The 13388-nt window shown below is 42.8% G+C and overlaps 1 protein-coding gene across 1 annotated transcript; it reads left to right on the forward strand.

Moving 5' to 3' along the window:
* The first annotated feature begins 10564 nt into the window (after positions 1–10564).
* LOC4332981 (3-ketoacyl-CoA synthase 12) lies at positions 10565–12726 on the forward strand. The gene has a single exon (XM_015773819.3). The coding sequence runs from the start codon at positions 10784–10786 to the stop codon at positions 12185–12187; it is 1404 nt and encodes a 467-aa protein (XP_015629305.1). The 5' UTR covers positions 10565–10783; the 3' UTR covers positions 12188–12726.
* The last annotated feature ends 662 nt before the right edge of the window (positions 12727–13388 follow it).

Genomic DNA, 13388 nt, shown 5'->3' on the forward strand with positions numbered 1-13388 from the left:
GGGTAACTTTTGTTCCTCTTCGCCCCCGCCAGCTAATCTCTTACCGAAATGGAGGAATCAATTTAGACCGTTGGAAGATTTTTTTTTTCCCTTGTCCGCTTGATCGATCTCAGTTGACAAGATGCTGAATTCGATGCATATTATACTTATTGATTAAGCACTAGTGCCCGAGATATGGAAGGTTTGTCAATACAGTGGTAATAATATCAGTGGCGGTCAGCGCCCTGAAAGATTGATCGATAGAGCTGACCGGGAAGTGGACGTCGGTCAGACAGGAGGTGACCAAGCGGTCTAACTGTGTAGCCCGATGGTCAGATAGACGGACTCCGGAGGGAGTTAGTTTCAGGTAGTTTTTTTGAAATAATCTAGATTGATTGATTCATGTTTATAACGTCTAGATGGTTTCTATACATATGTGATATTATTTGTGTGCTGATGTGAGTTAAGTTGGTGTGAACTTATACTCGCATATGGAGTTTCTTTCTTGTTCATATGCAGGTGTTGCTTGAGACCATATGGGAGTATAGCCAGTATTGGATCGGGACTAGGCTTAGGAGAAGTTGAGGTCCAGACGGTAAAGGATATCACGCGGGATGCTCAGGCTCGAGAACAATGCACGTGAAGGTAAAGGCTTCCATATGGCATACACGTGGTGTTGTGCGCGTATGAAAAGAGAAGTCAAATTTGGATTGGAACCCAAGTTTGAAAAAAATTGAGTGTGGAGTTGTATGGGGATGTTGTGGTTTGGCAGGTTTTCTATGTGATTAGAAGTTCTAGTTCTAGTCCGATTCATGGCTAGAGGCAGCCACGTTGTAGGTATAAATAGTGGAGGGATTAAGGCTAGAAGATGTCTACTTTTTGGGAGCGAAAAGTTAGGTCTGCTTCAAGGTTTCGGTTCTAGTTTATGAGTTGAGAGAGGAGTGTTTTAGATGCACTTTGTAAATATATATTGCTGCAATAAAGTTGATCTACTTTCAAAAGTTTCGTCGATACATGTTTTTCTAGGTCCTGATGATTTGAGCGGAGTTCATTGAGTGGTCTAACCAGGGTGGTCACACCGATGGCAGGGAGGTAGTCCAATTGGCGGCAAGACGGTGGTTGAACCGGTGGCAAGCAAGCACTCAGACCGACGGGAGTACTGTGGTCAAACCTGCAACAATCTAGCGGTGTGACCGGTGCAATTTCGTCAAATTTAAGGTTAACTTTTATTTCCGCTAAAAGCTTTTAGGTTTTTTAGTGTTTCTACCATTCACCCTCATCTGATAGACTTGTTTTTTTTATTTGATCCTACAGAGCTGAGCTAACAGTGGAGGATTCAACAGAAATCCACCATTGCTTGTTGTCAAATGAATGTTAGCAATTCCGTTGTTGCATGTTAAGATGTTAGAGCGACCAGAGAAGACTCTAGTGTCTCCCATTAAATAAGAGATGGATAGAGTAAGTGCAGATGGATAGAGTAAGACGAGAACTTTAGGTCCCCTTTATTTTATAGGAAGAACATAGTTAATTTGAGAGAATTTTAATTCTATGAAAACGGATGATTGAATTTTGTCGCACTGGTGGAGAAACCATCTTTGGTCGGTCGACCAAATTCCACAATAGTCCCGGTTGCAATAAAAACCGGGACTAAAGATTATCTTTAGTCTCGGTTGAAAAGGTTAGAGCTACTTTTTGATCTTTAGTCCCGGTTGGTGTGATCAATTTTAGTCCCGGTTCAAAAAAGGATAGGTGATGTCAGACCCCTCTAATATACTAACCGGGACTAGGTTGGTAACACCAACCGGGAAAAAAGATCGGCATGCGCAGAGAAATCGAGGCGTACGCGTGACTCAGATCGAGATAAATATCTCCTCCTCTCCTCACACCCTATCTATTATTCTCCTCTCCTCCGATCCCCTTCTCCTCGCCATCTTACGCGCCGAGGATCCTCTCCTTCTCTCCTCTCCCCCACTCATCCTCTCCTCCTCCCCTCTCCTCCCCTCCAGCGGGCGGCAACGGAAGCAGCGGTGGGATGGAGGCCGGCCGGTGGCGGCCCGGCGCGAGGTGGCGGGATGAGAGGCCGGCCGGCACCAGCCGGGCACGGGGCGGCGGAATGGAGTCCGGCCGACGGCGGCCCGGCGTGGGGCGGCGGGATGGGAGGCCGGCCGGGCAAGGGGCGGTAGGATGGAGGCCGGCCTCGCACTCCCCTCCCGGGCCCAGATTTGTGGATGATTTTTTTTTCTTTTTTGATGATTTGTGGATGTTGATTTCTGAATGTTGATTTGTGAATGTGTTTGCGAATGTTTATGTGAATGGTTTTGTGAATGTATATGTTGTGAATGAATATGTGTGAATGTATTTGTGATGTTGTGAATGAATATGTTTACTGTGAATGAATCGATATGAACGAAGGAAAAAAATGAAAAAAAAAATAAAAGAGAAAGAACCGAAGGAGGAAAAAAAAGTCTTTAGTCCCGGTTGGTAAGATCAACCGGGACTAAAGATGTCTGCGTCAGTCACGTGGCTCAACCATCTTTACACCAACCAGGACTAAAGATGGATCTTTAGTCCCGGTTATTTCACCCGGGACTAAAGATGTGTATTTTTAGTCCCGGATTCGTAGTACTGGTTGTATAACCGGGACTATAGAGGGGTTTCCAACCGGGAGTAAAGCCTCTTTCTCCACCAGTGTCGTTTCCTTTGAAATTCATATAGAATGAACAATTCAATTGAGATTTTAGAGAAAAGTTGACAAAAGCTTTACAGTTTTGCTAAAATTCTATCAACATTTTTCTTTGCCTAGTTTGAGTCGATTTTTAGGCCACTCTATCATCTTCGAGATTTATACAGGAGTAACGTGGGATACAGACTGCTTAATGAACATATCCAGCAGTATACAGACCGATTATTGGGCCACTTGATCCCTCAGATTTTAGGCCTACTAGCAATTAGCAAAGGATAGTCGTTTCTCTCTGCCCAATGCAGTGAACCCCCAGTTGATTCATTTTGTTTAACATGAAGTGGGGGGAAACAGACAAATTATATATACTACTAGTTTATATGCCATAGTTACATCCTACTTAGGCGAGTTCTTTTTTCGATCAACCCCAAACTATAATTTCCCCGTTTTTCATTAGCATGCTTTTTAAATTGTTAGATGGTGAATTTTTTGCAAAAGAAATTATACAAAAGTTTCTTTAAAAATCAAATAAACCCATTTTAAAATTTTGTAATTATTAATATTCAATTATTCAAGTGTTAATGGCTCAACTCGTTGTACATGCCGCAGAAGAACTAAATCAAGTTCGAGATTCAATCAGATCCTTACGTGCACTGTAACTAAGATGAAATTATAATCTATAGTCTATACTAATGTATAAGATAATAGTAATGTTGCTGGTTCTGTCACCAGCTCACTATTACTACAATTTTCACAATTTTCAAATTAGCACCTGATATTTTCTGATATTATATAATAGTCTAATATTTTTTAAATCAAATGTATAACATATATTCAAATAATTAGTATGAACATTTTACAGTAACAAAGCAGGGGTACTTTGTTAGTATAACTATAATGGAATTATAATGACTATAGTTACATCATATATATTTACATACTCCCTTAGTCCAATAGTTTTAAGTACATTTTATTTTTTGTTTTTCTAAATGAGATGGTCATATTTGTTGTGTCCATGTACTAAATTAAATTTTTGATCGAAATCTAATCAATCATCTTAATAATGCATGTATACATATAGTTTCTTGGTTTTGTTATATAGAGATGAGTTAATTTTTCTGTGTCTTAATGTAAAAAACTGCCTTAGATTTTGAGGGGGAGTACACTACAATCGCGTTATAACTATAATTATTATAGTGCAACTAAATTATAAATAAGCATGCATAAAATGAGTAAACACTGCTGGAGAAAGGGTTTTTACCCACGGTTCACAACCCCCTTTAGTCCCGGTTAGATACCCGTCTTTAGTCCCGGGTGAAATAATCGGGACTAAAAATCCATCTTAGTGATGGTAGCAGCAGACTCAGTTGGTCACTATTTTTTTTCCTATTTTTTTCTTTTTTTTCATTGTTCCTTTGCTCACTACATTTTGATTTTCCAAATCGAGTTGCTCCTTAGATATCCTCAATTATATACCCAAATCAAATTGGCATCACAAATTCTAAAAAAAAAACATCACAAATTCTAAACGAAATACATCACAAATCAATCCAATGAATTACAAATTCTAAAAAAAAAAATCCGGTGCTACCGGCCTGCCGCAGCTGCCTCCTCTCCGGTAGAGGGGAGAGCGCCGCCGGCCGCCGGCAGCCGTCTCCCGCCACCCGCCGCCCTCCCGGTCTCCTCCTCCATGCACGCAGGCCGCCTGCCCTCCCGGCATCCACCTCCGCACACGCGGGCCCACGCCACCGCGCCGCACTGGCCCCGCTACCGCGCGCAGGCCGCCGCCATGCCCCGCCTGCTCCTCGCCGGCGCTGCTCCTAGAGAAACAACAAGAGAGGATAAGACGTACTGTGAGAGAGAGAGAGAGGAGGAGGAATAGGAATATAAGGAGAGGATAAGAGTGTGAGAGAGAGGAGGAGGAATAGGAATATAAGGAGAGGATAAGAGTGTGAGAGAGAGGAGGAATAGGAGATAGAAATTTTTGAGGATAAGTGTAAGGGATTATATACGGTATATTGATTTTTAGCCTCGGTTGGTAACACTAATCGGGATTAAAGATCTACATAAACTTTAGTCCCGTTGGGAACAACAACCAAGACTAAAGTTAGGATCTTTAGTCTTGGTTGGTAATACCACCAACCGGGACTAAAGATCTCTGGGGATCTGACAGCCTCTGATATGAGTTGTTCTTTAGTCCCGATTGGTGTTATCAACTGGGACTAAAGATCACATAGTCCCTTTTCACTTATAAACCGAGACTAAAAATACTTTTTAGTCCCCTTTTTTTAATGAACCGGGACTATTGTGGATTTTGGGCAACCGACCAAAGATGGTTTCTTCAGTAGTGAAACAACAAGTGATGTGCACGTTAATGAACCACCAAGGTTGATTAATACTCCCTCCGTCCCAAAATATATCAATTTTTTGTTAGATGGGATGTATGCTAGTACTACATATCTGGACCGTCTATGTAAAAGTTGCTATATTTTGGGACGGATGGAGTAATAATCATCACTACATTCCTTCTCTATTATAGTAGTGGAAAACGTCGACTCATTTTTACTTAAAAATGTATCAACAAATGATCTAGTCCCCTTTTTTTTAATAAACCGGGAGTATTGTGGATTTTGGGCAACCGATCAAAAATGGTTTCTTCAGTAGTGAAACAACAAGTGATGTGCACGTTAATGAACCACCAAGGTTGATTAATACTCCCTCCGTCCCAAAATATATCAATTTTTTGTTAGATGGGATGTATGCTAATACTACAGATCTGGATCATCTAAGTAAAAGTTGCTATATTTTGGGACAGATGGAGTAATAATCATCACTACATTCCTTCTCTATTATAGTAGTGGAAAACATCGACTCATTTTTACTTAAAAATGTATCGACATATGATCTACATACTCTCAAAGCTTTAACCTTTTGGAAACTTTTCTTCAAGTCTATTATTTATTCGTTCTTTCTGCTATCTACCTAAATTATTATTCCAATTTTTTTTCTTTTATAATCATATATCTTTGCAGTTGTAAACCATCAAAATCATGTGTAGATATACGTCCTAATTAATACGGCAGTTAATCCTCGCAATTCTGCTATGCATCTCAAATTAAGGCACGCTCACAGATTTTTAAAGTCGGCTAACAATTCAACATACGCTTCAAACTTGTCCATGAATTATTTGCGCCGCTCAAGTGGCATGCAAAACATATGCATGCATATGCTTTATATCCACCACCCGCTTGATAGACCCAAACGCTGAGAAGCACCGACGAACAGAAAATTAGAGTCAAAATCACGTCGAAATCGATCACTTTGTCCCGCGGGCGCCGTCGTCTTGGCAGTATATGCACTCTGTTAATTAACTAGTAATTTATGTGTAGATCGAGGACGGACATGTTCTTAATTAAGATCGAGCTTAAAATAGTTTTACAAACAAGAGGTGAACCGTATACATTTTTGAAACTTTTTTTTTGTGCAAGGGTATATATTTTTGGGGTGATTTTTTTTTTTTGCGAGGGTTTTGGGGTGATTATTTGCTGTTCTTGATATAGGCTTAGTAGTAGCTATAGTGGTGGATTTTCTACAATTCTCGTACGGTGTCCCTCCAATTAATTAAGTGACTTCCAAATAAAGGCAACGAGGTTCAAGTGGTAGGTACAAGTAGTGAGGAACTAGTTGAACAATCGCCGAGTGATCACTAATTAATATTATGATAGTGGTGTCAAAAGAGACATGGCAAGTTGTGCCCCATATATGTATCTTTCTTTGCAATAACTTCTATCATCGAGCATTTGCCCAACCAAAAGATAATGATAGGAAATAATCGAAGTTTGACATTTTAGACCAAGGTTGGCTAGGGGTTTTTAGCGGCAAAATTAAATTAAATTAAATTAAGACCCGTTTCAACTTTTTTGCGTTAAATTAAATTAATGATGACACGCATCCACCCTTTTAACATGCTTAATTACCGTAGCAATAGGATAGCATTCGTTTCATTGCAGTTGGGCAACTGTTGGTTGATCATCACTACACTGCCGATCAGTAATTAACAGCCAAACTATAGCATGCACAGTACTAATTGACATTCCAGATCACTTAATTAGCTAGGTTGGAGGATCATCTAATATTTGTTTTGACTTCTACCTTAAATGAGATGTCGGCCACTTTTTCATGCACCCTAATCGGTGCTTATGGATTTTACTGTAGAGTGAAGGGGCCCGAAAGAGCTCGGAACATGGAAAATAGTAAAAAAGAATAATGGGAAATATATACTCGCTCCATTCCAAGATAAATGATGTTGTTTTTTCTCAAAAAAAAAAGATGTTGTTTACTTTTCACGTAACATTTAACGATCTGTCTTATTAAAAAAATTAGTTAAAAATAAAGATTATAGAAAAAATTAGTATACATATAAAGATTGTATTTTCTTTTATGATAAAACCAGTCGTAACAAAATAAATAATATTTATTTATTTATTTTTAATAAAATAAATGGTTAAATGTTATGCGAAAAATTAATTAACAGCATCATATAATTTTGAATGAAGGGAGTATATAATCGTCGTCTTGAGACATTCCAGACGAAGGATGTCAGCCACCTTTTGACATGCAGTAGGATAAGATTAGTCTCAATAGTCAATATTGCAGTTTGAAGTTTGCAATCGTTGGTCACTTCAGTAATTAACAATCACAACACATATAGCTTCTATAAACTACAGTATCATAGTATTTTTCATGCCAGCCAAACTAGTATATTACGGACCACGGCCTGCCTCGCTCTCCAAATCTAGGAACATCTCACCCGGTTTTACTCCAATCTTCTCCTTCACCCCTACTCTGTATCCTAATTCATCGTCCGCACAAAGATAAGCTGAATAAGAAGGGAGAAACACTACTAGAAAAATGCCTTTTTTTAGGCGGTCAAAAGCGGCCCAGTCCCCCGCCTGTGAAAATCATCTCGACGAAAAAAAAATCGGTGCCACCCCACCCACACCCGTACCCACCTCTAGCCGATCTAGGGTTAGGGGAACTGCGTAGGGGTGCCGCCGCCGTCGGGGGTGGGGGGCGCCGCCGCCGCCACCGCCTGCCGCCACCTCCAGGGGCAGCCGCCGCCACCTCTCCTTCCTCTCCTCCCCTTTGGCCGGATCTGGGAGGGAGGGGAGGGGAGCCGCGCTGGGTGTGGATGCTGCCGTCCTCGAGCATTGTCGTCGCCGTCCCCGGGCCTCGTCGTTGTCGCCGCCGACCCCGCGCCTCGCCGTTGCCACTGCCGACCCCGCCACCTCGCCGCTGCTGCCACTGACCCCGCGCCTTGCCGTTGCCACCGCCGACCCCGCTGCCTCGCCGTTCCCGCCGCTGACCCCGCCCTCGCCGGCGCTGACCCCGCCGCCTCTGCGTGTCGCCGTTGCTGGTTCCCGCCGCAGGTTGTTGAGGGAGCTGACGAAGAGAGGGTTGAGGGAGAGGAGAGCTGAGACTTAGAAAAAATCTTGCTGCCATGTCATATCTATTTATATCCACGCCAATTTTCGTAGGTGGATCACATAAGAGGTCCACCTGTAAAAATAAAGGGTATTTTTATAGGCGAACCGCTTAAGTGGTAGGCCTGCGAAAATATATTTTCCCAGGTGAACAGCGAGTTTCAACCCGATTTACCAAATGAAAACGATTTTAATATATGCTGATGTTTTTTTAGGGGGAAACAGCCGCTTTCATAATACGATAATTACCGTCCATATCATCCATATATAGTTTAGAGGCCTCGACTCCTCAAATAAATCTATAACTTCAGTGCATGGCTAAAAGAGAGACATTTTGTAATTTTATCTACAGTAAGCTTGAATTTGTTTGGTTTTCTCAGTTTTCCAATACTCTCGGTCTTCTGATCGTTTTTATTCCTAGGGGGATACCGAGCTCGCTCAACCTGTCAAGGCTCGGTTCGTTTGACTGTTATCATTTTAACCAGGTAGCTAGGCTTCGGCCGTTAACCTTAACTGAGATAAAAGCTTAACTCAGCTTGGCTCACGAGCTAGCTCGTTAACACATTTATACCATCTTTTATAATTTCAACTTTACCATTATATCATAAATAATAATAAACACTAACTAATTATAATGAAAACTAAACACAAGGAGTTTAAGTAACTAAAAAAACTAAGCATTACACTCAAGAAGCATAATACTCCCTCAGTCTCCAAATATAAGAAATTTTGGTGGGACGTGATACATTCTAGTTCTATCCAGATTCGTGTTGTAGGATATATCACATCAAACCAAAATCGAGACAGAGGGAGTATATATGAAGAGATGTGGTGATCTGTAGTACTCTCTCCGTCCCTAGATATAAGGGATTTTGGTTGGAAGTGACACATTTTAATTTAACAAGTCTGGACAGAACTGTCCAGATTCGTTGGATTAGAAGTCCATATTCGTTGAATTAGAATGTGTCACTTCCAACCAAAATCCCTTATATTTAAGGACGGAGGGAGTACTAATGTGAGCTAAAAGTCTAATAGGGCTCGACTTATTATGACTATGAGTTCAAGTTGGTCTGAGCCACGAGCTAGTTTCGAGTTTTTGATCTACCTCTACGCAAACACAATCATTAATATTTGATTAGGATATGATTTGATCACTCTTTTAAAACTTTGACCATCAATTTTATATTAAGATAATTCTATAATATCATTTATTCTTTTAGAATAAGCATATGTGATCAAAATTTTGAAAGTTTTACCAAATCTTATACTCCCTCCATCACAAATAATCATCATATAATTTTTTTTGTGTTATTCAGAAGTGATCACCATATTTGGTACTCTCTCCTACGTGACCTTTTGTTTTTCTTGCAGTACTAAATGATCATTTGCATGCATTATTCTATCTACCATTCAACTAATTGTAATTATGATGCATGTATACATCAAGCAATATCATTGGCCGGCACACTACCCTTGATGCATGCGCCGGACACAATGTTGATCCATGCCAATTTAATTAAGTGGCATGCGGGGATATACTGGTATCGCTATACATACCATATATGATGATTATTTGTGAATGGAGCACTACTAGAGCGAATCTTTTGACGTGGTATCCAATATCACAAATATCTCGGTTAGATTAAAAACTGATACTAAAGATGATTTAGTATCGGTTCTAAAAGTTTAAGTCCATAGAAACATGTATATTTAGTCTGGATTGGTGTTACTAATTGATACTAAAAATGTATTTTTAAGTACCGATTGGTGTACCAACCGGTGCTAAAGATGTCTTCAGGGTTAGTTCAAAAGAAAAGCATTTTTATTCTAGTTAGATGTGTGTAGTAGGTGGAATGGTTAGATGCAATGGTTAGACGCATGAGGGCTAAGGTGAGAGATTTTGAGTTAAAATCCCACATCCCACATATTTTTTTCACTTGCTATGCATCTTTAGGTCGAGATCTTTCGTTCCGATTCTTTTTTTTTCATTTGCTATGCATCTTCATATTTTTTTCACTTGCTATGCATCTTTAAGTCGAGATCTTTAGTCCCGATTCATTCATCTCGGTTGCTACAACCGATAGAAAGGGAGTTGTTAACCGGGACTAATCGTTTCCCCTTAGTGGAGGGAGTACTAATCATTACTTCTTCTATAGACTTGCAAGTATTTGGAAAAATAAATATTAGTAATTTATAACTTTTGACTAAATGATTACTTATGAAAGTTATATACTAAAGACCATGTCAAAAAACTTATATGCTAATTTTGGAAAGATGCTAATTTTGGGAGTATGACTGCAGGATACAGCAAATAGCGCTGCACGAGTTTATTACCCAAAACAACGACAAGGGTACAAACAGGGCACGGCAAGTTGCACACATGACGTGTCATTTTCCAAATTGCGAAAGGAAACATCTACAGTAATCCATATTTCTATTTAGGGTAAATTTAGTTTTTTGACCAAAATTAATTAATACTATCCGCCACCTTCTCTCAACTCTGACCGCTTTAATTTGCGTGCAAACCAAACCGGCCTATATAAACACACACACACTCTCTCCGCACCAAAACCACTAAAACCAAAACACCACCACTGATCATCACTAGCTTTCTACTTGTAGAAGGAGAGAGAGATCAGCAATGGAGCTGCTTGCCTTGGTCACCGTGCTCCTCCTGGCGCACGCCGTGGCGTACCTCGCGTGGACGGCGGCGGCGCGGCGGCGGCAGTCGCGGTGCTACCTCCTCGACTACGTGTGCCACAAGCCGTCCGACGACCGCAAGGTGAGCACGGAGGCGGCCGGCGCGGTGATCGAGCGGAGCAAGCGGCTCAGCCTGCCGGAGTACAGGTTCCTCCTCCGCGTCATCGTCCGCTCCGGCATCGGCGAGGAGACGTACGCGCCGCGGAACGTGCTCGACGGCCGGGAGGGCGAGCCCACGCACGGGGACTCGCTCGGCGAGATGGAGGACTTCTTCGGCGACTCCATCGCCGAGCTCTTCGCCAGGACGGGGTTCGGCCCGCGCGACGTCGACGTGCTCGTCGTCAACGCCTCCATGTTCTCGCCGGACCCGTCGCTGGCGTCCATGATCGTGCACCGCTACGGCATGCGCGAGGACGTCGCCGCCTACAGCCTCGCCGGGATGGGGTGCAGCGCGGGGCTGATCTCGCTGGACCTGGCGCGGAACACGCTGGCGACGCGGCCGCGCGCGCTGGCGCTCGTCGTGTCCACGGAGTCCATCGCGCCCAACTGGTACACCGGCACCGACAAGTCCATGATGCTGGCTAACTGCCTGTTCCGCTGCGGCGGCGCCTCCGTGCTGGTCACCAACGACCCGGTGCTCCGCGGGCGCGCCAAGATGGAGCTCGGCTGCCTCGTGCGCGCCAACATCGCCGCCAACGACGACGCCCACGCCTGCGCGCTGCAGCGGGAGGACGACGACGGCACCGTCGGGATCAGCCTCAGCAAGGCGCTCCCCAAGGCCGCCGTCCGCGCCTTCGCCGCCAACCTCCGCCGCCTCGCCCCGCGCATCCTCCCCATCACCGAGCTCGCCCGCTTCGCCGCCCAGCTGCTCATCACCAAGAAGCTCCTCCGCCGCCGCGCCACCGCCGCCACCGCCACCAAGCACACCGGCGGCGACGGGCCCAGGATCAACTTCAAGACGGGCGTGGACCACTTCTGCCTCCACCCCGGCGGCACGGCCGTGATCGAGGCCGTGAAGCGCAGCCTGGGCCTCGACGACGACGACGTGGAGCCGGCGAGGATGACGCTGCACCGGTGGGGGAACACGTCGGCGAGCAGCCTGTGGTACGTGCTGTCGTACATGGAGGCGAAGGGGAGGCTGAGGCGGGGCGACAAGGTGCTGATGGTGACGTTCGGGTCGGGGTTCAAGTGCAACAGCTGCGTGTGGGAGGTGACCGGCGACATGGCCGACAAGGGCGCGTGGGCCGACTGCATCGACGCCTACCCGCCGGAGAACACGGCCAACCCCTACATGGAGAAGTATTCGTGGATCAACGACGTCGACGGAGACAGCCTCATCATCTAAGTAAATTAAAACGGATTAATTCATTTCCCACCCATCTCCACAAATTAAAAGTTTACACCTCTCTATTCCCTTCTTTAATATATAACGTTAATTATTTCAAAAATGAATTAACCAACGTCGTACATAAAAGAACAGAGAGGGAGTACATATGTGTACATGCATGGAGATATACACACACACACACATATCACAGATTCACAATATTATATATGTTGAAATTTGGTAATAAGGATATTGATCTGTGCTAGCCAACTAGTTCATCTCTGAATTGGAACTGAAATAGAAAGGATCGAGTACGTAGGTGCAGACCAAATCAGTCTTACTAGCGTGTGTGTGTCATTAAGTGTCATGCATGCATAATTGCATCTATGTAATAAAGTCAAATTAGTAGCCATATTTACGGGTTTCAACGATTGTTAATTAGGAAAAACATGTGTGTGTTTTGTTGATTAGCTCTTAATTAGACTTCTCGGATGCCGGCCATGTGTTGTTTCAGTGGTCCATATATATGCAAAGAATAATGAAGTTCTTTCCGACTATATATATATATATATATATATACGCTGATCATGTTCTGAGATATTAAAGTTTCGAGGTAATTACCGGAACCTTTCTATATATAAAAACTAATTAAACAATTGACGTTAACATATTATATTTAAGCTCAAAATTTGATCGCTCTTGTTTATTTTCATAAGATTTTAAAATACCTCAAAATATGTTATATATTATCAAAAGTATATGTAGCGTAGTAAGTATAACTATACAACTTACATTAAATCATAATATAATCACTTAGAGATATTTTATGATCATTAAAGTAAGACGGAGAGAATGGAGAGTGAAGTAGATCGCAGCTACATAAAAGGTAATTAGCAGCTGGCCTTCGTGTTCCTAGCTCGATCGCTCGCCGGCGAAGATCGATCCGGACAGCTAGCTAGCAGACAAATGCATGGCGGCGGTCGTCGCTTAACAGAAAGAAACTGATTGGATTCATGGTATATGTACGGAGCATATGCATGTGCAAACACGCTATCTAGCTAGATATATAGTACAAGCAAGCTTAAGCTTAGCTACTCCTACATTAATTTCCAATAATGACCGAAAAGGGACAAGCGTGTTGGTTGGTGGGTGGGTTTCAGTGTCATCTCGCAGCTACTTTGTGTGCTTTGGGGTAAATAATTCCCCCGTCTCAAATTAA

The sequence above is a fragment of the Oryza sativa genome, chromosome 3 (assembly GCF_034140825.1).
Source record: "Oryza sativa Japonica Group chromosome 3, ASM3414082v1".
NCBI classification, from domain to species: domain Eukaryota; kingdom Viridiplantae; phylum Streptophyta; class Magnoliopsida; order Poales; family Poaceae; genus Oryza; species Oryza sativa.

Coding starts and splice junctions, on each gene's coding strand:
- LOC4332981 (XM_015773819.3), top strand. CDS start 10,784: ATGGAGCTGCTTGCCTTGGTCACCGTGCTCCTCCTGGCGCACGCCGTG.